Here is a 23,352-nt window from a genome sequence, read left to right as displayed (position 1 = left end):
CCAGTGAGAGATGACAAAGGTCTGTGGAAAGGACACAGGTCACCTCCCCTTCCCTACAGCCGTGGGAGTTGATGGAGGCGTCCTGAATCAGCAGTGAAGCCCAGAGGGTACCCCTGGCACAGGCAGGCACCGTTGTTGCACCTTAGGAAGCCCCTTCTTGGGGCTCCTGTTGTGGCTCAGGCCCCAGTGGGCTTCTCAAGGGTGGTTCCCTGGGCAGGTCTCCTCAGATTCTATCCACGGATTTACCCTCAGCCACAGTCTCCTGTGCCAGCTGATGTCTTTTTTTGTGTGCACCTATTACTCTGGCTTAAATTCTTCATTTTTGCATACAGTAACAGCATGTAGGGTGAAAATTGCTAGTTTATGCAGGGCAAATCCACATGCCTCCAGTGTCCCCAAATGTCTGGGGCATAACCCTGTCAGGGGACCTTAAGGGAATGGGACTGCTGTATCAAAAAGCTGCAACAGCTCCAGCCTTCCAGAAATAATCAGGGAAAAGGAAGGCAGCAGTATGAAACTGAGGCTCAGTGAACATTCATGCCTCAGTGTTTGCCAGACAGGAAGCCCTGTGCTATCCTCTTGTTCTTTCAGCTGCAGAAACATTTGATGGTGATGGCTGTGATAAGAATGTGGTATGTGCTGCTTTTTTCCCACCTTCATACCTCCTCAGGCAGGAAATGCTGCCCTAACCTTGGGAAGCTTTGTGTGAAAAAGCAACAGTTCCTCAGCCTCTGAAGTAATTTCCCCAAGCCTGTGGCCTTCCACAGAATACCTTTGTTCTCTCCCATTTAGTGGCACTAAAAATCGTCGGGACCATGAACACCGCACGTTTTTAAAAACATTGAGTTGTATGGACAGACTTTCCCAGGAGAGAGTATGGCAGTGGGCATAATTGATGTTGTCAATTATGCTAATGCAGCCAAAGGCTGTTTGCAGGGACTGTGGTGGCTGAGCAGTGCGGGATTTTCCATAACCACCCCCGCCATGCCCACCGTGGGGGCCCGGGAAGGCAGCAGCTCTGCAAGCAGCCTCAAGTCCCAACACCCAGCTGAGTTTTTCCATATCAAACTATTCAAACCTTCTGTTCAGTGTCCTCGCTCCCTCCTGTTCTCACCAGCCCGCTGATGCTCACCAATAATGCACAAATCTTTTGGTTTGCAAAGCCGAGGGCGCTCGTTCCTTTGGGGGGTAAACCTTTGCATCCCCTCGGTTTTTAAGGGCTCTTGCTTTACACAGGCAAGATCTGTGCCAGCTCTCCAAGTGCCTGGCCAACATCAGAGGCACCCAAAAAGCAGTACCCCCTTTTGCAAACCTAGGAGTGAGCTGCAGGACGCCCTTCTCTGACCCTGTCCTGCCCCTCCGGGGTCACCATTCCACCCTTGCCTGTGCCATACGTGTCAGCTCGGTGTCTGTACTCTGTCCATTTGTGCCTCTGTGCAGTTCTGGCCTTCCCTTTTTCTGAAACCCCAAGGTATTTATCAGACTTCAGGAGATTTTCACTCTCCTCAACAAATGGCGGATCATTGACCTTGATCAAGTTTGTGCAGTGAAATTTGGTTTTACTGAATAAATGAATGGGTGTGATTTTTTCCACCAAATCCAATAGAAATACACTTTATCTTGCAATTTCCATGAAAGAGCATTTTGAAGCATTTTAAGTGTAATGTATGTTCTAGAATGTAGTGTCTGAGCTGAAGGTCCTGTGATGGATGTTTTCTTGAATTTCTCCATTATATGCATAACTAAGGCTATTTTGGTGGCATTTTGGAGTTCAGAGTCCAGGCAATCAAGGAGTTCTCATCTTGTTAATCCATTTGCCTGTTTATTTGTATTCTTCAATATTTATATTCTCTTCTTAAGATCTGGATATTAGCAATTATCCCCCTAATGACTTTATCCTTTCTCATTATCAAATTACAGAGGGTTTTTTCCAAGCCACTTTGAACACCATAAGGAATAAGTCAGTATGGATGTGCCGTATTTCAATGTTATATATTCATGAAAATTGTCAGCGAAGACACTGACAAATTTGATAGACCTATTCAATAATATCATCTTCCAGGCCAGACAAACCTCCCCATATGAGCATTGATTAGATCAAGTCTCAGCAGCTGAATGCCAGCAGCGCAGAGAAGCTGATGGAAGGGAGGAGGAGGCATTTTCAGCCCAAATAGTCTCCTCTGGTGAAAAATGTGGTCAGTTTGAGCTGTATTTTTGGGTTTCTGGAGGGCAATAAACTCTCCCTTGGCAGCAGCCTCAGGGGATGCCTTCCTGGGGAGTCCTGCAGGCAGTGCCTTGGCCCATCGTGCCAGCGCTGTTGCTGTGCCCAGAACCGATAACGAGCACAAAATGCTGCACGTCTGCTCGTGGCTGCTCTGTTCCCAGCTCACCCTCCTGGCTTCCCATGGGATTTCAAACCTGCATGACAGTCTTGGATCTTTTTCCGAGCGCTTCCTGGCACCGGGGCCGTCCTGGCACTCCCGGGGGTACTCGGGCGAGTAATCCAGCAGATGGCTGTGTTGCCCAAGCAAACTCAGAGCTCCACCAAAAAGGGCAAAATCCATCTGTGTCAACACATCATCTTCCCTTGGCTGGGCCACGGCTGTGGGATGAAGGCCATGAGAGCCATCACACATTACAAGGATAAAGAAGACTCTTGGACTCTTCAGTGAGTCCCTTTAAAAGTCCAGGAGTTTTGGAGTCCAGAGTAAATACAATTCGCTCACAGCCATCTCCGTTGTCTGTAACAGGCCTGGAGAGCAGCCAGGAATCAGAACAGCAGTGCTGAATTTCTGTAGTGACTACTTTTTTTTTTTTTTTTTTTTTCCCGCCCCTGGACTAAAATATGAACTTCAGACTAGATTCCATCTCCAGATCATAACATTTTCAAAGCAGGTTAAGTTCAGAGTCTAAACCACTTGACATTGTTCGTTTAAATTAAATTTTGTGTCTACTACTATGTCAGCCATTTGCGGAACTGCTGAAGAATAATAAAGCCCCAGAGCTTAGCTATGGGATATAAACTATGGTGCATTTTTGCTCTGCCTTTGTGAACCAGGCTTTCCTTTCTTCTTAATGGAATTAGCAAGTGAGACACAAAGCTGAACACTGTGCAACCATCACAGCTAGAGAGAAACTATTTCTCATCTGCAGCTTTGTAAAAATGTGAGGGAAATTACATCCTTGCATATGCAGATTTGCTTGGCTTTTGATTCCTCAGAGTCAGAGGTTGTCACACTAAATAAATAGATTATATAGAAAGCCTTCCTGCTATTCCATCAAATCACTTTAAAATTGAAGAAAACTGGATTTTAATATTTTGGCAGCCGTGTGGCAGCATGAATGCTGTCTAGCTGTGGCCTCCACCTGCGCTCACACACACACAGACACACACACTCCAACCTGTGGAATAACAAGAATGGTACAACTGATGCTTTTTTTTTAAAGCAGGTAGCTTTTAAATGTTGCTTGAATTTCTATTTGCATTTACAAATTGCTATTTGCATTTGTTTGCAAGGTTTTATGAAATTATACTTAAGTTTTATGCACAGTGGAAGTCCTAAAAAGGTGGTTGATGAGCTCTGCAAAGCACAGGAAAAAACCCCTGTCTGGATTCTTGTGAGAAAGAATCTCTGTGTTCTGGTAGCCTGGTGGTCTCCAGCCCTTCTGTTGTGGTGCAGCTCCTCCAGAGTTGTTGATATCCAGAGGAAAATCTAAAAGGCACTGATAGATACCAGCTTTTAGGTCCATAAATCTAATTCCAGCTACTTCTTGACTCAAGTCTGAGTAGACAACAGAGTCAGTCCCAGAGACCCTCTTGGCCCCTCAGACCTCTGCTTGTCCTGGGTGTTTTTGAAATGAAAACCTGCAGCTACTTCTTGTGTGATTTAACTCCAGGGCTGTAAAAGGTGGAGTGTGCAAAGTCCCACCCCAGCATTTTCCTGAGCCATAAGGGAAGACGGGATGTTTTATTTCTAAACAGGAAAGGCTGGGGCAATAATGCAATTGTCTTGCCATGGGCACTGCAGCACAGGCTACCCCAAGTCCTTTTCTTCTGTAGAACCCTCTCAAATTTACCTTCAGCTTCTGCCTGGCTCTATCCTGCTGAAATCTACATAATTTTTTTGGAATGGGAGACAGACACACTGTCTTAGGGGTCACATAATAGCTTCACAAACAAGCCCCCTGCCAGGAAGGAAGCTGCAGCACTCCAGAGCATTGTGCCATGTGATTTAAAAGCACTTACTCCTAACAGTCCCTTCCTGAGGAGCATACAAAATAAAAACAGGCTCATGGAGATTTTAAAAACAAGCAAGAGGGAGAGAGAAATATTGCTCATTTAATCTGCCAGCCTCAAGAGAATGCCTCACTTTATATGGGAGTTCTCCTCTAACTTTGAATTGCATGTGCTAAACTTGGTAAAATGTGACTTGTTTATTTTTTTTTATTTCTGGGGTGGGGGAAGTTGCTTTATAATGAGATAAATTGTGCATCTTCATTACTTACCATTTCCCAGAGTCATGCTCATGGAACCTGTAATTGTTAGCATTAAAACTTAAATTAGGTCTCAGGTGAACTGCTAGACATCTTTTTACCTAGACTGATGTAGCTCAAGGAGGAAGAACATTTCCATGTGTGCCTCTCAAGCTTAGCCCTTAATTCAGTCACTAATGAGTGTGAATCAAAAGTTGCAGAATTTGTTTGTGCTTTCTTCCCATAACAAAAAAATTCAGTACTGTTGTGAGTGAACATTATAAAGAAAGCTATCTGATTTGCATTAAAACTTGGGAGCCTGAAAATTCAGTAAATCCAGACTAAGAATTTGATCTGTAGGAAACAAACAGGAAAAACAAGTTCCAGCTTGTAACACCACTATTGGCATGGGCAGCCTAAAAAAATACAAAACCAGACCAGGCTGTTTTACTCTTGTCAGCATCCCCAAAGCATTTAACTCCTGTAAAGGAATTCAGCTGCAAAGCTTCCTTAAGATGTGGGGTGAGGATGAAGGTTGTAATCCAAGTGTATTTTTTCATGTGGGGTTTCCATCAGAACTGTGAGAAATTTATGAAGCTTGCTCCAAACACTTCTGCTTGCCCAAGACTGTGTGCCTTACTTGTTGGTTTTCCCCTTATGCTATCATGTTAGCAGCCTTCTGTAACATTTTGTTCTCTTAAAGGTTAGGGATAAAAACAGAAATTCAATGTGCAATAGAGATGAGCAGACCTGAGTTCATGTAGGCATTTCCACAGATTCTTCCATTTGTGTCCCAGTCCATAAACACATAACGTTCCATTTGCATATGTTTGGTGTTATTTGGAGCACAAGAACTCATCTTCACAAGCAAACCTGAACCCTTCAGTACTTGCTGATCTTTTGGTCCTCTGCTCAGTATCTATGTTCTGATCAGAAGAATGGGTAAGCTGAAAGGAAGGTAAAGCTTGCAGAAAATAAACCTTCCTGCTTACACATAAAAATGTGATCCCCAAATCTCAACACAAGCTGAATTGTGCCTGATTTCTCAAGTTGTCTTTAACCAGATACCTACTTCCTAAGTAGGACCTCTAATGGCAAGGGTAAGGACCCTCAAAAAATTACATTTATGGTTTGCAGTCATGCTAGTTTTTACGCTGTAGTTACAGCTACTCCCAAAATTTGTTTTTCCTAACCTTTGATTTCAGAGGTTTATGGGAATGAAACAACATGATCTACAGCCAGTGTTTGGCTGCCATGGATATATGGAATATACACCTTAATTCCTGGCTGCAGCCTCTGCCCCTGTGAAGGGATTTACAGTTATCCAAAAAGGTCTTTTTGTATCTGACTGAATCACTTTGTAGCACCTAGTTAATACTGCATCTTTGTCATTTTTCAGGCCCCTCCTTTGAGACAGACCAGCATTAAATAGCAGAGTTCTGTATGAGCTCCATCAAACAATGCGGGCCATGAAGCGGCTTCGCAGATCTGAAATTTACTGCAGACAGCCCCAGACCCACTGCACACCACAAGTCACAGGGAAGCTTAGGTTCTTCTGCCTTTGGGGTCTGGAAGGACTGTGCAGCCCAGTTCCTCTGTAGGACCAACAGTCTGACACTCGGGGTGACACAGGGTGGTGGCCCAGGTGCCTCCTGAGGGACTCTGCTGTGGTGCCTGGCTTTCACACAGTAGCAGCTCTGCTGCTCTTGAGGTACCAGTCTGTGACCCCCAGCACTTCATCCTCGTGCCAGGAGAGTGGTAGATACCAGCTTTGACATTTTGACACCCTGAAGGCATTTCCCTCTTGACAGCATCTTCTTTCCTTTCTCAACTCCCCTGCTTCACCAAGAAAAGAAAGTAAAGAAAAAAGAAAAGAAGGGAACTGAGACAAGACTATCAATCTTCCTCAAGGAACAGGGTGGGAAATTAATCCTGCTTTTTGGGTTTGGGGAGGAATTTCCCTCACCCTTGGTTCCATCCTTCCTCCAGGCACTTTGATCATCTCAAGATGCTTGAAGGATACTGTTCAAAATGGTGCGCAGCAGCTGTTTGCCAGCCACTACACTAATTTGAGTTAGTTTATAGATATTGAGGAGTAGCACAGTGTATTTGTATGCCCAGCAGCTCTATTTTAGGCCTAGTTTCTGTGAATTTGCTGTTAGGAATCACAGAGCCTTCCCAAGGATGTGAGAGTTAAAGTTATAATGAGATGCTAGAATATCCGTTTTCAGAAAACATCAACATTTAAATATTTGTGTTTGATCTAGTCTGAAATGTTAAAAAAAAAAATATTTTGAAATATTCATAGAACTGAATTTCCTCAGAATTTTATTTCATGGGATGTTTTGGCATTCTTTATGAAATGTTAGATATCAAAATACCACGAGATGAAAGCATATGACAGTCGTAATAAATAAGTTGTAACCATAAGGAAAGTTGCTACTTAGAACTGACTGAAAAATCCTTTTTTGTAGAAGGAGTATCATCATGTCAAATTGCAATACAAACACAAGATAATTTGATCATTTAGACACGTGCAGTGGTAACCTGAGCCTTTAGATAACAAAGGCTTCACCTAGATTCAGGAGGTGGAATTAGAGGAAATACAGTTGGGGAAGAAAAGAAGAACCTGGTGTATTTATTTTTAGCAGACCTTCAGAATTAGACTAGATGGAGACAAGTGACAAATTTTGCCTGGTTTTGTTGACTTGGGTAAAGAAATGGTTTAGAGAAAGTATCAATTTCAGAGGGAGAAGCAGCAGTTTGAATACAAGCTGTGCCTTCTCCCATACTTCTGTCCATACAAACATTCCTCTGCACTCAGGATAAACCCAGGCAGTTTGAGGAGCACCTCTGTATCACCGAGCAAGCAGAAGTGTTCTTAATAACTCAGGTTTGGAAAGTAATATTTACCTGCCTAGAAAGGTGACTTCTTACACACTTGGGCTGTCATTTTACCATGTACCCATGAGCGTTAAGTGACTGTGAAACTCTCTGCTTGGAAATACAACAGCTGTAAACAAAATGTGCTATTAGAGTACCAGTGGCAGTGCATGTCAGGATATTATCAGCACTGAATCAAAATGCACTGCTTTGCCTAGTGCTGTTATCACAAGCCTTAGCCATTTTAGACAGCATTACATAATGGCAAAATATTTTTCAGGGGGTAAAAAAAATTAAAACTCTCCCTATGGCTTTAATCTCCCTCTTATTTTATCTGTGGTTTAAAGCTGTGTCAGGTATATATCAAAAACACCCCTTCCCTGGAGTATTTAGTGCACAATTTCATTTAATAATGGAAGTGTACTTCCATCCAGCTAGGACAGGAAAGGATTAAATAAAAAGAACTGTTCTAAAATGAAGTAACATCAGTGTAGCCTGTCTCCATTCTGTGCAAATGAAGCAGCCATGGAAAAGCTTGTTATTAGTCTATAATATCAAAACTGATAAACGATTAGTGTTTTGTCAGGCATGATAAATGCTAAACATGTTCCTCTTGCCTCAACAAGAGCTGTGACTGTTTTTAGACACATCTGGCACTGCAGATTTTTTTTCCATCCTGCATTTCAGTGATTTAAAAGGTCTTGGCTGGGCAGAAGGATGTCAGCTGTTTGGTTTAAAATACTGTTATAAGAGTCAATAAGATTTAAAGAGGCAGTAGGTAAAATTCCAGCCTTGCTGAAAGTAGTGGGAGAGTGGCCATTGAGTTTAATGGCTTTGAGATTTCTCTGTATGGCTTTTTTGTCCATTTTCATTCTTAGTAAATTTTCCATTTCCCAGAATTGCCTTTTCTTTTCCATTCAGCTTCTCCTGCTTTCAATATTAGCTGTAGGAGTGAGCACGGCGTTAAAATACCAAACCCTTCATTTTCACAAATGCCATCTTTACAGCTCACTTCTGTGGCACTGCTGAAAGACAATAATAACAGGTATAAAAATAGTAGATGCAGGTATTCATTTATTAAAAAAAAAGTGTTCTTAATAGACTTTTCTGTCTGTGCTTTTTCTGTCTGTGCTTCAAAATGAGCCTGGCTCTGTCCCTGCCTTGCAGGCTTTCAAGAACTTTGGTAAAATAGGTAAAGGAATGTAGCAGGTTTTGCTTCGGTGACATTTTATATTGTTGTTTCCATTTTCTCCTGCACTTAAAGTTTGGAATAGGAAGGGTATCTCTCCAGTTCCAGGTGTGGGAAAGGATGCACACTGCTTGGTGTGCTCCTGTTTACCTAGTAGGAATTTCAGACATGCAGTCTGCTGAAAGCCAGCCCTCTGAGCAGCCACAAAAGATTTTAACAATACAACTGGGCTGATCCAAAAAAGCAAGGTTGTAGGCTGTGTGGACCCATTGCCATCACAGTTTTACAATGCAGGACCCAGGGCAAAGGGGTGAGTAAAAATAGCATCAAACCACGCAGGAATCATCCCTCAGCAAGTGTAGTATTTGATGTGTATGGAGGAGTGATCATGGGTTTGCAACATGCCAATAAAATGTTTCTGAGCATAACAAAACTTTTCTGAATAGCCTGAACAGAAGCAGTGAAAAGTATGGCTGAAACCATGCTTTTAGCCAACAACAGACATATCTCTGAGTAGTCACAGGCCATTCAGGGTCATGCTCTGGCAACTAAAATAACCAGGATATTCACAGGGGATTTGCCAGGCATGTGATGCAGGAAGTGTACAAAAATACCACATATAGGAGTCAAGTATTTTTATTTCAGTCTCCTATTTTCTCACACACACTTCCCCCAAATTCTGCAGCTCTTTCTTTAGTTTCCTGGATGAATCCTCTCAGGCAGCATGTTTTTACAAGCACAGATGCTACCTTGGAAAAAAAGAAAGGAGGGAAGGGAGCCAAATGGGTGTCACACTTCAGCTTGGCAGCATCTTCTTAACATGTGCCCTGAAAAAAAAAACGGGAAAAGGGGAAAAAAAAAAAAAGACTGATTTTAGTAATCAAAACCGAATATAAAAGCAGTGCAAAACTAGGACTGTAAAACCTTCAGACTGTCAAAAGGGCTGAAGGAAACGCCTTGTAGCCAAAATGACACCCCTGACCTACTTGTCCACGCTGTCACGTACCTGTGGGTAACCTTTTCTTATCCGTGCCTTCCATCAAACCTCTGACAATTTTGCCATTCATACTTGCTTTCAGTTGTAATTTTTTGAGTTTGTTTGAAGTGTGAAACCAGAAAGTAAAGTCTCATAACACCATGCTGGCAGACCTAAATATAAGTCAGAGACCTTTTCAAACACCGCTTCTCTGTGGAAAACAATCCATTCAGACCTGGAGTTCTTATTGGAAATTAGGGGGCAGCCTGGTAATTGGATTAGGGTGTGCTTTTCTGTGCAGCAGTTTCTCCAGAGGAAGTTCCTGCTTTGTTTCATTGATTGCCTGCCCGATCTTTCTGCCAGTAAAAGCCACGGGCAGGGATGGAAGGAGAATGCAGCTCTGTGTTATGTAAGATGTGCCTGTTCTCTGAGCATGGGCAGGTGGATACAGGTTGTAAGTACATCTCCACACAAACTTGGAAGCATGCTTTGTTAATCTACAGTTTAATTGCTTAAAAGCAATTTCTGTCAGTGTAGTCCTTACAATCTGCAAGAGTGGCTAGTTGCACCAGTATTTAAATTCCTGCAGCCCACCTGTGTAGGTGCCAGAGAAGGGAAAACTTCAGGACATCTGCGGTTGGATGTGTGAACTGGAGACCTTTGGAGTCTACATTGTTGTAGAGATTAGAAGGGAAAGGAAGAAATCATATTTGACTTCCACATTTCCAGAGAGGGTTTGGAAATGCCAGATTAAATTTGCAGGTGTGATCCTGGGAACACACCAGGCTAAATCATACCTGGTACAGGAGTTAATGTGGCAGGAATTGCAAGGACATAGCTTTGGGCACAGCAGCGCTGCTCTGAGAGGACTTGCACCCCATTTCTCCAATTTCAGCATTCCCATCAAGGAAAAGATACGTCCTAGGTGGGCAAGATGAATCCTGTTTTTGTTCTGGATGGGCTCCCATTTTTCTGCTCAAGCCCCCTCCAAGCACACCCTCAGCTGGGAGAAGGAGACATCATCAGTCATGCGACTGTCCCCCAAGGCAGCACCAGCCAAACGATCCCGCTCCTTCCACACATCAATATTCCTGACACCCGTCTTAAAACTTAGGTCATGCATATCCATCTACTTTTCAAAAACTGTCAGAAGGATACAAATATCCCTTCACTATTTTTAGAGCCATATCAAAAGTATTTATCAGCTTTCTGGCACCTCATCCCATTTGTCATAGTTGATGCTATCTACCAGTTGGCAGTGCAGGATGAGGTGCTCTAGAAAGGCAGTGGCGGGTGGATGAAACTCCATAAGCTCAGACCACAGCAAGGGTGACTCCTGGGAGTTGTTGTGCCTGTTGTCACAGTCAGGAAGCACCTGTCACGGTCTTCTGAGAGCAGGCAGAGCCCCAGGGCTCACGGGAGCAGCTGATCCCCACCTCGGTGTTTCCCAGCCAAGGGGATGTGGAGGGAGCAGGGAGCTCGGCCTGGGAGCAGGGCTGAGCTGTGGGAGAGGAGGACAGCTGATGTCTGGTGACCACCATCCTCTCTCCTGCCCACCAGCCCTCCCACAGCCCCTGGTGGTGCCAAAGGACCGCTTCCCTCAGCACACACCCTGGCTGTGCATCCCAGCTCCAGCGTGCACGAGGCTCGGTCTGTGCATTATGCACAAGTCACACCGCTCATGCAAGGTGGTGCAGGAGAAGTGCTGAGAGCCGTGTTTTTCCAGGCACACATTGCCAACGGGAAGCTCTTCCAGCTCCTCCATAGCACATACCTCAAGGCCTGGCACCAGGCAGCTCTTCAATGTGCAGGTAACGTGTTCGTCGGCCTCATGCCACAGAATCGGGCTGTTTTCATAGCACTGTTGGTTTTTAGAAGGCAATGTATTCAGGTTGAAACTTTGCCCACATACCATCTGCTTCAGCCTTATCTTCTTTGACAAGAAAGCTGAATATATAATGTCCACTTGGCTTTCCTGGTGTTACATAAGGTTGTGGTTTTGTGTTAGGTTTGCAGTTTCAGAGCTCCTCAGCGGCTCCTGCAACATGCTCCTGCTCTTGTTTTCAAGTGGAAAATCAGTGACAAAAATCAATACCATCTTCATAGCTGTAATGAATGTGACCCACAGGCTTTTTTAGGATGACCACAAGCTTCCATCATATGTCTGAGGCCTATTTGCAAATATTGATTGGTATTGCAGATTATCTGTAGCCATTTCATATGAAATCTTAAGGTCTTGCAGTTTTGCTCTCTGTGCTCGGTTTGGCATCAAAGGTACAGCTATAAATCACAAGACCCACCCAGAGACACTATTGATAGCCAAGGTTGCTGACTTGTGGAAATTAGGTGTTTCAGGGGTTTTTTCAGCTGCTTGAGGAGGATGGTTCTCAGTCAGCTCCGAGTGAGGGAAAGCACTGCTTTGGAATCGCAGCAGACTCTGTTTACTTGAAGTGGGGGAAAAAAAGTGGAACCTTCATATGCAAATGTATGGCATTTAGAAATGTCATATAGCCACATCTACATATAAATAAGCTGCTCTGGAGTGCTGCACTAGCCAGGCTGCTTTGATATAGAAATTGCATAGTAGCGCACAAAGCAGAAACAGCAGGACACCGCTCAGTCAAGTTCCAGGAGTTTTGTTCCTTAATCATCACATAACCAAGTTAACTAATAGTGCTGTGTCACTGCTTGCTAGGCTGGGAAGAGCTGCTGGTTGATGAGAATGGTGTGTGTGTGTGTGTGTGTGCTGCTGGGGCTGTGCACTGGGGATGCTGGTCTGTCTCCTGTGCCCCAAAAGACAGCGCTGGACCTAGAGGTATTCCTAACAGCGTCCCTCCTAGCCATCCTCTGCAGATCCACACCTGCTTTCTCTGAAGGAGACAATCTGGGTGTGTAGAGAAGCATCTTCTGCTGCTAATATCCCCATACTGGGAAGGTATTTCCATCTCTGTTTAATCTGGTATTAAACAGTAAATTGAAACTCTCAAGCGTACTTTTTCAGAGCGGAGGACACAGAGAGGAGCCCTGTTCTGGTTGTTCCTATCCATTTTTTACCCTCTCCAGCACCGGCACTAATGAGTAGCTGGAGGAGAGGTGGATGGGAGAGAAAACAAGCCTTGGGCTCAGCTGTTGGGAGGAATTTCTCATGGAGGGTGACACCCGCTCTGCTCCATGTGATGGATCCAGCACTCACCCTTCCGCCTTCAGGCACGCAGCCTAATTGGAGGGAACCTCACAAATCTCCAAACTGACACTAACTCTTTTTCAACACAGAATTACAATAATAATAAGGTTAACTCATCCTCTAAGGGTTCTGTCATGAGCTGCCTAAGGAGATCATATGGAAGGAGATAAACTATGACTTTATTTCTTTACACTGCTGGTTTCTGAAGGGGAAGGATGCTGCTCCCACAGGGCTGGTGGCATCTCTCTTAGGCAGGAGAATCTGAGTGAAAGGAACGTCAGCAGCTTGCCAAAAACAAAGAGTAGCTGAGTTAGCACAAAGAGGGGTTTAATCTATTCTAAGAATGGGGTTAACACAGATTTATTCAATCCTGACACAAAAGAAGGCAGCACAAACTGTAAGGGCCCCTTTACGCAGGGCTTTGATAAATCCACACTACAGCCCCGAATCATTAAATCACAACCCAGCAATGATTGCAGCCCTCAAGACTGGCCCTGCAGCAGCTGCCTTAAAGAGCTCTCCTTGTGTCACTTCATCCACAGGAGTGTGGGGAGATGGCTTGGGGACAGCTGACAGGTGATACAGGGAGCCTGGGACCTCCCCAGTCTGCTGGCCTGGGAAGCAGGGATAAGCAGCTGACCCACGGGGATGAGCAGCTCTGTGGAACTGCTGCAGGGACAGCTCTGCATCCTCTGGATGTCCTGGAATCAAGTGTGGAGTGCAGCATTGAAGAGCAGTGACTGCTGCTTTAGGGGTGGCCTCGGTCAGGGTGAGAGGCTGAACTGTGGTGGGGAAGCAGAGGAGGTCAGGCAAGGTGAGGCAGCAGCCTGCCTTACCTCCCTGAATGAAACAATCACCCCAGGGAGGAGCTGAGCCTAATGTGAGCAGCTGGACATGGAGAAAATGCTGCTTTGGAGCAACACATTAGCCCATGTGGTGTTTTTCCTCCTCCAGTTTAGCTTCCACTGCTGGGCATTCCCGTTCAGATGTGTGAGCAGTGGCTGCTGCCACGTACTCGCATCTCTGTGCAGCTGCGGGTTGTACTGCACCTTGTGTTAGCAGTAACTACTTGGGCTAGAACCTTCTACACCTTGTCTTCTAGGGGCCTGCACAATCTCTAGGGTAAGGCATCTGTGAATTCAAGGGGACAACAGACACTGGGAAAAACAAGGGTGAAAAAAATTAGAAAAACAGTCCTGGTTTAGTTTTGAGTAGACAAACGGTCTTGTTATGTATGCAGGAAAATGATTAACAAGTTGCTTGATTTCAATCAGTTTTCTCAAAGAAGGAAGATATATTCACAGATGTTGTAAATAAAAGTGCTTCTTGATTTCCAAAGTTCAGCAACAGCTTTAACATATATAGCATAGCCTCCATATATATGCTGACAAGCTGGAAGTATTTTGTTCTCCATTTGAACATCTGGGGATTATTAGTGTCTTAATTCATTGGTTTCTATTATTAATTATGGCAGCAGGCTGAATAATTACGATGCATTGCTGCAAAGACAGAGCACAATATTTTTTTTCAAAGTGCACTAGGACATCTTGCCATCATCTCAAACATAAAAAGCCCTAGAATATTTTTAAAAAGGAAAGTGGATTTTGTCTTATTCCAGGGAACTGATTTGCATAGGGACATTTGAAATTAATAAATTACTGTGTTCAGCAGGCCTATTTTGTGCCTGAGAAAAGAAGCGAATGTAATTTATTTCACCATGTTCCATTTCTTTTTTTTTTTTCCCCTTGGTGAAGCAGCAAATATGGGAAGGGTATTTTTTTGTGCAGTTTGTGTAGAAAAACTAGCTTCTAGTTTGTACTTGGAGTGGCTGCAGGAGGAATTTAGGCTCAGGCTGCAGCATAGTGGTGCCAGACGTTTTCAGCTGACATTTGGTGTCTCATTTTCCTCTTGCTGTCAGGGAGAGTGGGCTGGTGAGCTCCCTCTCGAGCAGCAGCAAGCACTTCCTTCGGAATTCTCACTCAACGCCCACCCAAACAGTGATTTTCAGGCGAGTTGCTTGCACACATTTTCTTCATTGCGAAGAGGCGCTCTGTAGCTGTAAAAACAAGGTTTCGGGAGAAGGGAACGTGAGGGGGGAAGGTGCTCCCCGGGCTGGCCCTGAGCAGCTGGCAGCAGGGCAGTGCTGCAGGGAGGCTTTGCCAAGGACACTGTGCCTTGGAGCTGCTCAGCACAGACCCAGGAGAGACCTCAGGTCTCATCAGAGCTGGGTCTGAGCTGGGGTTTATCATGGCAGCTCTTCGTTACAAGGCAGTAGGAACCCTGCCTGAGGACTTCACCTCACTTCCTGTTGGATGCTATTGAAGAGGGGAGGAAGTACCAGCAAACCTGCTAAAGCAATTCTGCACTTTCAGAGGGAGCAGCATCACCACCATCCTCCTTCTGGACCTTTGAACCATTGCTGCAGATGTTCCTGGCCTGAGAAAGCTCCCTGTTACATCCAAAGAGCAGCAGTTCCTGACTCTGTGAAGGCTGAAGATGAGTAACACAAACTATCCCTAGGCTCATCCACTGGGCTCAGATTCCCACCCACACTGAAGCTCTTTCCCAAAATTCAGGGCATCTCTGCCTTTGCTCCACACGTGGATACTGTCTGGATGTTTGTTTTGATTTCAAACAAGAATTGCACATGAGGTCTCTTTCATGCAGAGCAGAAGAGCTTTGTTAAGAAAGTTCCCAGTGCTGTGCTCTGCACCGTCTCTTTGGGAGACCTGCCAGGGAGGGGGATGTGCTTCCCAAAGGGGTTGAGAAGGTTAAAAGACATACATTTGACCCCAAAATCCCTTTTTCCCTTCATATGTCCTCTGATAATGGGATGTGTAAGGAGTCACTACTTCAATATCAGCAAGAGCTTCCGTCTGCAAATTTGACTGACCTCAGCAGTATTAAAAGATTAAATCATTATATAAGTCAGTTCTCCTTAACCACTTTTTCCAAAGAGATAGGTGTCAGAATAGCTTCTGCTGCACATCATTTGCTGTCTTATCCCTTATTTGATAAAATATATGTGTTTATATGTATTTTCAGGCCTTCCCTTGGTCCAGGGATGACTGTACACTAGGTGTCAACATTGTATGTGAGCCAATATTTTCTCATATGGGCATAGCCTAATAGGTATTATTTCCAGAGCTCCAACATTACCTGCTGTACCTCAACCAAAATGCTAACACTAGAATTTACAGGCTGTGGCCCTCTACTTTGCTTGCTTGAAGTCACCTAGAAAGTCTCACTGATTCACAAATAAAGAATGACAGAATTATCAGCCCTACAGAACTAATTGTTAAGTTCCTGGCAGTCAATTCTTGGATACAAGAATCCTATTTTTGCCTAGATTTTTATTTTAATTTCTCTGAAGTGGATTCTAGGACCTTAGGTCTAGAGAGAATGTTCTGGGCGCTCCAGACAGTGCTTCATATGATCCTCATCAAGGGGCACTAATGGATTTACTCCTCTGTCAGTGGCACTACTGCACATGTTTGGTTGTGGAACAGAAGCTCCATGTTAGCTCAGATGGGAGCTGGGGACCAGTGAGGACTGCTCACAGAAGAGTCTGGCTGCCTTCTTTTCATCACTTGCAGGCACATCCTGCCACCAGGCAGACTGTTCCAGCTTCTGAATTTCAGCTTTCTCTGAAATAGTTACCTGAGAATCTGAAGGGTGTACATTCAACTTCCACAGACTGGGGGAAAGCCATATAGCTAAACCAGAAATTAAAATTAGAATTATTCAAAATATTTGAAATCATTCCTCTGCACTCTCTTGATGAAAGACAGGAACAGGCACGGATATTAAGGAATTTAGACAAGATAGCTTTAAATAATTTATTTAACATTTCAGAAGACAATCCATCAGGAAAAGCAAGATCACTGAGTGGGTGGTCAGACACACTGGATATCTTTTCAGGATCCAGTTTATCCCAGAGAAAGAGCTCATCATCTCAGCATCTCCCTGCCATCCACAGAGGGGCTGTGGAGAGCGAGGGTTCAGCGGGGAGACTTTTCCAGTGAGAGAGATGATAAGCTGTTTCAGGCTACACAAAGTAGCATCTGGCCTCCACACACTTAAAAATAATGTGTTTTGACTAGTGTGTCTTATTTGATAGGCTATCATGTCATGTGCTGGCACTAACAGGAGATGTGAACAATATGAAATGTCATGTTAGGCTAAAGATGAAAAAAAATCCTGCAGAAATGCAAAAGATGTTGGCTTCGTCAAAGTGACTTTTTCTGATCAGAAAAGTGCTTCAAGAAAAAGATTCTCGAATACAATTGATCTGGAGGGTTTTATTTTTTGAAATAAAAAGGACAAGCATTTTGAGAAATGTGGCAGTAATTTCTTCTGTCCAGAGATAGGAGAGACTGACCCAGTCAGTCCAATTTTTACCTGTAGTCTTTACAGCTGGCTTCTGCCTCAAATCCTGTCCATCACAAAAGGGTACAAGTGTGTCCTTCTAGCACAAATAAAACTTTCCCACATAGCTGCCAATAACAATGCAGCAAATCTGGCGTGTGAAGAGGAGCTACTGAATTTAACATTACTGAAACCTGAGTAACTTTGAATTTGATCTGTGCCATTGCTTTATGCATACAGATCTGCTGTGCTTGGAAAAAAGTGGGTTTGTATTTAGCTTAGCTCTCTGTAGGTGTGAGGCTGGCGTGGTAGAGGAGCTTCTTAGTGTAGTTTTACTATGGTTTGATAAGTACAAATTGCATCCAATACTGAATTTACAAATAATCCAAAGCTTTTATAAGGGTGGAAGTCTTAACTTATTTAATTTAAGTTTAATTTTTTTAAGATATGTACAGTTCTTGTTTGCTTCATAACCTGTATGGTTTTTATTTATATCCTCTCTTTTTAGAATGAGTTTATGGTTCTTGCTTTATGGTGATGTGAGCCCTATGATGCATTCATAAGAGTTAGTATCTCATCAACAGCTGGATTGCTGAAAAGAGCTCAGGTCCTTCCAGAAATGGCAGCAGTCAGTTTTAACATGAAGAGACTTTAAAAGTATGCCTGGGTGTTTGGGTCTCTACATTGAGTCCAAAAGATGGATTTTGTAATGAGAAAAATAATAACCTGTTTGGAGGCACAGAAATATTTTGTGTGCGTTCAAAATGTGCAGGGAGGGGGAACTTCTTAGTCTGAACGAAGTGATGTTTTTATTGTGGCCTGTATTTTGAGTAACCTAAATGGCAGATCAAACTGAAAATGCATTTTTCCCCCTCTCTACCTTTATATAAATCCCTGGTTCTTTTGGAGGAGTCATCAGTCAAAGTGAGATCCAGATAATTTGTGTCTACGTTTTGTGGGCTCTTCTGAGACAGGTGACAAGTGTTCCTGTATGAAGTGTTTACCTATGAAGTGTTTATCCTACAAATGCTAGCAAAGCTTGGGCCATCTCATTTTAGATTCAGTAAAGCATTTTCCATCACATCTTATTATGCTTAGAGGTGTAATTACAAGTTCTGCATGATCCTAGATGTACTCTAAAGTGTGCTAAAGACCTTGTTAAAGAAAACATGGTTTCTACCCACATGGTTGCCATACCTACAGCCTACACACAGTGAGAGCATCTGCATGTCCAGATAGGTCCTGGTCCCCCTTTCAAGTCCCAGATTAGTCTGTCCTGAAAGTTATAATTTCCTCTCATCTTGAAGTGTGCCTTTAAAAAAAAAAAAAATTAAACCAAAGGATCTGATACCCTTTTGTAATAACCACACTGTGGTGGTGCACTGACATGGCGGAGACATCTCAATGTTCCTGAGAAAGAACAATCAGAGATACACACACATGTGCCTGTGCACACAGAGCAGTCTCCTGTTCCTCAGAGAGGAAGCAAACTTCCTCTGGTAATGGAGGATTTGAAGGAAATGGCATTATGTTTTCCACCACGGAAAAAAAGAATGTGTCTTAATAAGGGTCCCATACTCCTTTCTGCAGTTTCCTGATCAGAAATAGATTTGAATGTGGGCCATAGCAGAGGTCAAGCATGCCCAGAACCCATCAGGCACAGTGTATAGGTGATCACTACATGGGTGTGGAGTCCCACAAGTCCTGAGCGTGTCGAGATCTACCCGTGTGCCCTGGGCAAGTCCACTGAGAGCTGACACATCACACACCTTTATTCTGTCTGGGGGGATTTTGGGGCATACAGGAACATGCATGAAGGGGTGGTAACTCCATGTATATATTTCACATGTTGGTAGCCAGTATCTCCCTTTAGAGGGTGATAGGTAGCCAAAAATGTTTTGTGCCAGACCAAATGGACCCCTTGTCTTCCCACCTTTTTCCGGTAGCAAAAACTCCTGGGCAAGCTGTCAAAGGAGGTTATAGCACACCTCTAACATGCCTCCTGTCAGCACATCCTGTCTGTGCTGTCCCAGAGACAGCTGTCAGCCCCCAGCCCAGGAATCCTCACTGTCCCCATGCTCCTGCATGGTCCTAGCAGCTTCCACCAGCCTGGCACAGGTATCCCAGCACAATCAGGGAACAGGGAGAGGCACACAGGCTTGTGTTCAGCACATGTGCATTTCAAAAGATGCAGTATGGTCCATACTCTGGAGGTCCTGAAAACCCTAAGGATGAAAGAGAAGCTAATGCTGCCAGCAGGGACGTAGAGGTTGCCTGTCACTCTCATCTGCTGGGAGCTGGTCCTGGCCTGTTTTCACATAAGGACAATATAACCAACTCTATTAGTGCAAGTGGTTAGAGACTCTTACAACTCTCCTTGGACAGCAGTGACAGAAAAGAAATTCATTATGGAAATCTGAATCTTGGATCTGCTGCACTCGCTTTTCCCAGAGGTGGGATAATACCTAAGCATGCCTGCTGCCGGCATGACTGGCTCGGAGGCAGAACACAAATTGCAATTGTTTTATAACACTCAGGGACTTCCTTTGGAAGATAAAAATGCTTCAACTTATTTGCGTGCAAACTACATTTCCTCAGACATCCATCATGAGATTTCTTTCTTCTGCTTTTAATTAATCATGGATAGAAGATACTATCCCAGAAAGGAGAGTGTTACCATTTGAGATATCATAAATATTGTTTAAATGGAAGAATTTGCCAAAATTACCCAGATTAATTAATGCCTTGGTGGCCTACAAAATCCATGTGAGTTCATGGTAGTAGCACTCAGTGTTTCAGCCTGTGAAGTTGAGCACATTCCTGTTTCAAAACTAAACGAAGCCTCCATTTTCCTGGCTGCATGAAGGGATTTTCCAGGAGTTGCAGTGTCAGTGATTCTTTAACTGCTGCAGAAGTAGGCTCAGAAAGTCAAACTAGTTTAAAATGCTGGTTGCTGTGGGATGTGGAGGAGGCCACTGGGCTTTGGGGTATGGGCATGCAGCATTGATGATAAATGTCAGCTCTGGACTCGCGCTCTACTTCTGCCGTAAAATTGTCTTTCTGTATATGTTCTGTTGAACTACCAAATGTATTGTAATGTATATTACATGCAAATGTCCAGAGTCTCTCTCCCAGCCTTGTCTCAGTTTGAGGAGACAGTCCCTAAAGTAAAACAGAAATAATCAGGTATTTTGCATGTGCTATTCTGTCATCAGATTTTTAATATCACGATATTTTCTCAGGTGTCTCATTTGCTGTCACTTGAGAGGAATTATAACAGACTGAGATAAAGCCTTGTAAGTCTCACATCAGCCAACCTGTCTGAAGGGGCAAACCCTTGCTCCTGCTTCCCATGAACATCTTTCACATCTTGTTCTTCTGGTTTTCCTTTCTTTCATATGTAGAGTTCTTTACATCACTTAACCTTATCCTACATGGTCAGGTTAACTTTCCCCTTCCCCTGTGTTCACAGAGAATGCAAATAAACTGGAAGAAAGTGCAAGAGGGATCTACATCCCTTGTCCAGAGCATTACAACGGCTTCTGCATGCATGGCAAGTGTGAGCACTCCACAAACATGCTGGAACCGTCCTGCAGGTAACCCTTCTCCTGCCAGCAAGGGAAGGCCACACACATGGAAATACTGACTTACAGAGACACTTACTCTAGATCAACTATGGAAAATGATGGCAACCACCGCCCTTTGTGCGATAAAATCCATCAGAGTTAAATTATTCAGCCAAGTCCCAAAAGTGTATTGAGTTATGAACGATGTTAATTGACTGTAAAGCCATCCAGTAACCTTCAGTTATATTTAGATGTGTTTTTAAAAGCCCTTCACAAAGCACTCAGAGCACGCTAGGTGCCCTCCTCAGCCTGAGGGAGAGGAGTGCCATGTCCCTGCTGTGGCTGGAGTGGTGCTGGAGGGGCAGCTGGCTGGGGCAGAGGTGGCTGCTTCAGCAGGAGGTGATTTTGGAGGAGGTTTGGGCAGGGAGGAGGAATATAGTGAAAGCACTGTAGTGCTCCTGAAGGGAGTGGCTCCCTGCACAGGTGCAGATATGTACTTCTGAAATCCACACAGTGGCCAGGTGGCTGAAAAAGGACTAATACACATGAAGCACCATTTTCCTGGGATGGGAGCACAAAGACACAGACCAGACTCTCCCCAGGGCAGAACCTCAATCCAGCTTCTCCCAGCTCACACAAACAGCCAGGGCACATTTTGCTCTTTGCAGCTTCTGCATTTTAGGTGCTCCATTCAGCTGGAAAATGTCCTTTCCTCAAGGTGCTGGCAGCTGTGGGAATGCAGGAGAAGAAAAGGGAGGAAGCACAAGGCTTAACCCATCAGGGTTAGCGCTCCACTAACACACCTGAGAGGAGCCCAAGCCATCTGTCTCAGTCCCTGACAGTTGCTGCTGCCATTGACCTGGATTTTCACATCTTGCTCGGGCAATTTAGGGGAAACAGGGCAAGAGCTAAAACTGTAAAAGTGCTGCTTGGCCCCAGAATCACAGAGCAGAGTGGAGATGTCAGGCTGCAGGATGGGGACTGGTGAGCAGTGCAGCAGGCAGCATCGGGGGGGATGTCTGCAGCATCAATACAGGGGTTTTTTATAGCAACCAGATGAAATGTAAATGATGTATCCACTTTCAGGAACATCTAATCACATTTCATATGGAGTCTGGATGATTGCTTATCACCTCCTTAGGGGTAATCTGCATAAGGAACCACAGCTCCCTGGCTTTTCACCCTCCCCCACCTCCCCAAAGAAAGGGAGAAATCTAAAGTATGTTGTGCAAGGAACTAAATGGGTTCTCATCATAATGTGCAAGTAGTTCCACTTGAAGCCAGTTATGTCTTGGTCCCCTGGGCACCTCCTGGCACTCCCACAGTGTTGTTCATTCTCACAGACCTTGGTGACCCCGAGGACCACAAGTCTTCCCCCTGAGAGGTTGAGCACTCACCAATACTCTCCCTGTGGAACTCCATTCTGAGAAAAAAAAAAAACAAAAAAAAAACCACATAAGCTTATGCTTTAGCCACTAATTTCTGGTTTTCTACATACAGTTTTTTCCATCATTCTTTGAAAGCAGCAGGTATAAGGAGAAAAACAATATTTTTTGTTTCAGATGCGATGCCGGCTATACTGGACAACACTGTGAAAAAAAGGACTACAGCGTTTTATATGTGGTTCCAGGTCCAGTACGATTTCAGTATGTCTTAATAGCAGCTGTGATTGGAACCATCCAGATTGCTATCATCTGTGTTGTAGTCCTCTGTATTACAAGGTCAGTATCTCTGGTACTTTACAGTAGAAAAAGACTTTTGTTTTTCCTGCAATGTGCGCTGATTATACCGATTTCTGCAGTGACACTGCTGATAACAAATGTTATTTAATTCACCAACAAACAGAAGGTATCATCTGGTCCAGCCAGTGCTCCTTCATTACTATGACTGAATTTTTACTTCCATCTTAATCAAACTTAGGTAGCAACGGTGCCTACAGCAAGTGAAGTTCTCTATTTTGTATTCAGATGCTTTGACAAATATTGTTCATATAAATAAGGGGAATATAAATACAGCAGCTGGATCAACACTTAATAAAACTAATCATATCTCCATCTGGTTTCCTTAAGGGCCCATTCCCTTAGTCCTAATCAGGCAGAGCATACAAACTTTTAAGCCTGTTTGCAACCCTGCTGATTAAATGATTTCATTAGGCTTGAGTGCATGTTCAAAGGCACTGCACATGGTTTAGGGTCTTCTATATATGATGCACTTGGGGTTTTTCAATTTAGTGAGGAGCAGAGGGTTGTGTGAATGGAAAAAGCCACAGGGTAGTTCAGAATGAGAGGGGTAATTGCAATCCTTCCCCTCCATGTGCTGCTCTCCCACTTGACTCTGTTACTGTCCCTGGAAGGGCTTGGGGTAAGTTCTGAAGGTCAAACATCCACAGGCTTCTCTTAGAAATCACAAGGTTAAATTAATTCAGCTAGCAGCACTCATGAATCGCTCTTTTAAAAATTATTTTCCTTTTAAAATTTAAAAAAAAAAAAAAGCCAGGTATAAATACCTCCACATAAAATAAAATCTCCATTTCAGTCCTTATATTGCACTACCTGGCTGGAAGACAAGTGTAGAGTATTTGTTCCTGGAAAAGACAAAAAAAAAAAAAAATAAAATTCATAAATCCTTCTCTTGCCTAAAGGCACAAAACAAAACCTTTTTTGGCCAAACAGAGTTCATCACCAGAATGGCAACTACCGATTGAGACAGTAGA

The 23,352-nt window shown here is 43.9% G+C and overlaps 1 protein-coding gene and 1 long non-coding RNA gene across 2 annotated transcripts in view; one reads left to right on the top strand and one right to left on the bottom strand.

Moving 5' to 3' along the window:
• Positions 1 to 23,352, top strand: part of TMEFF2 (transmembrane protein with EGF like and two follistatin like domains 2) — a 123,584-nt gene that overhangs the window by 94,724 nt on the left and 5,508 nt on the right. The window contains exons 8-9 of the mRNA XM_086898255.1: positions 20,546 to 20,669; positions 22,202 to 22,360. Of these exons, the coding sequence (XP_086754381.1) occupies positions 20,546 to 20,669; positions 22,202 to 22,360 (283 nt within the window). The remainder of the gene's footprint in view (positions 1 to 20,545; positions 20,670 to 22,201; positions 22,361 to 23,352) is intronic.
• On the bottom strand, positions 8,239 to 23,223 carry LOC147652186 (uncharacterized). The gene is made up of 3 exons (XR_015289393.1): positions 23,146 to 23,223; positions 22,037 to 22,062; positions 8,239 to 9,372 (listed from the first exon to the last, which is right to left on the bottom strand). It is a non-coding gene; the product is annotated as an uncharacterized LOC147652186 (long non-coding RNA).

The sequence above is a fragment of the Cyanistes caeruleus genome, chromosome 7, assembly GCF_971803275.1.
Source record: "Cyanistes caeruleus chromosome 7, bCyaCae1.hap1.1, whole genome shotgun sequence".
Taxonomy (NCBI): domain Eukaryota; kingdom Metazoa; phylum Chordata; class Aves; order Passeriformes; family Paridae; genus Cyanistes; species Cyanistes caeruleus.
This window is presented reverse-complemented; position numbering and strand designations above follow the sequence as displayed.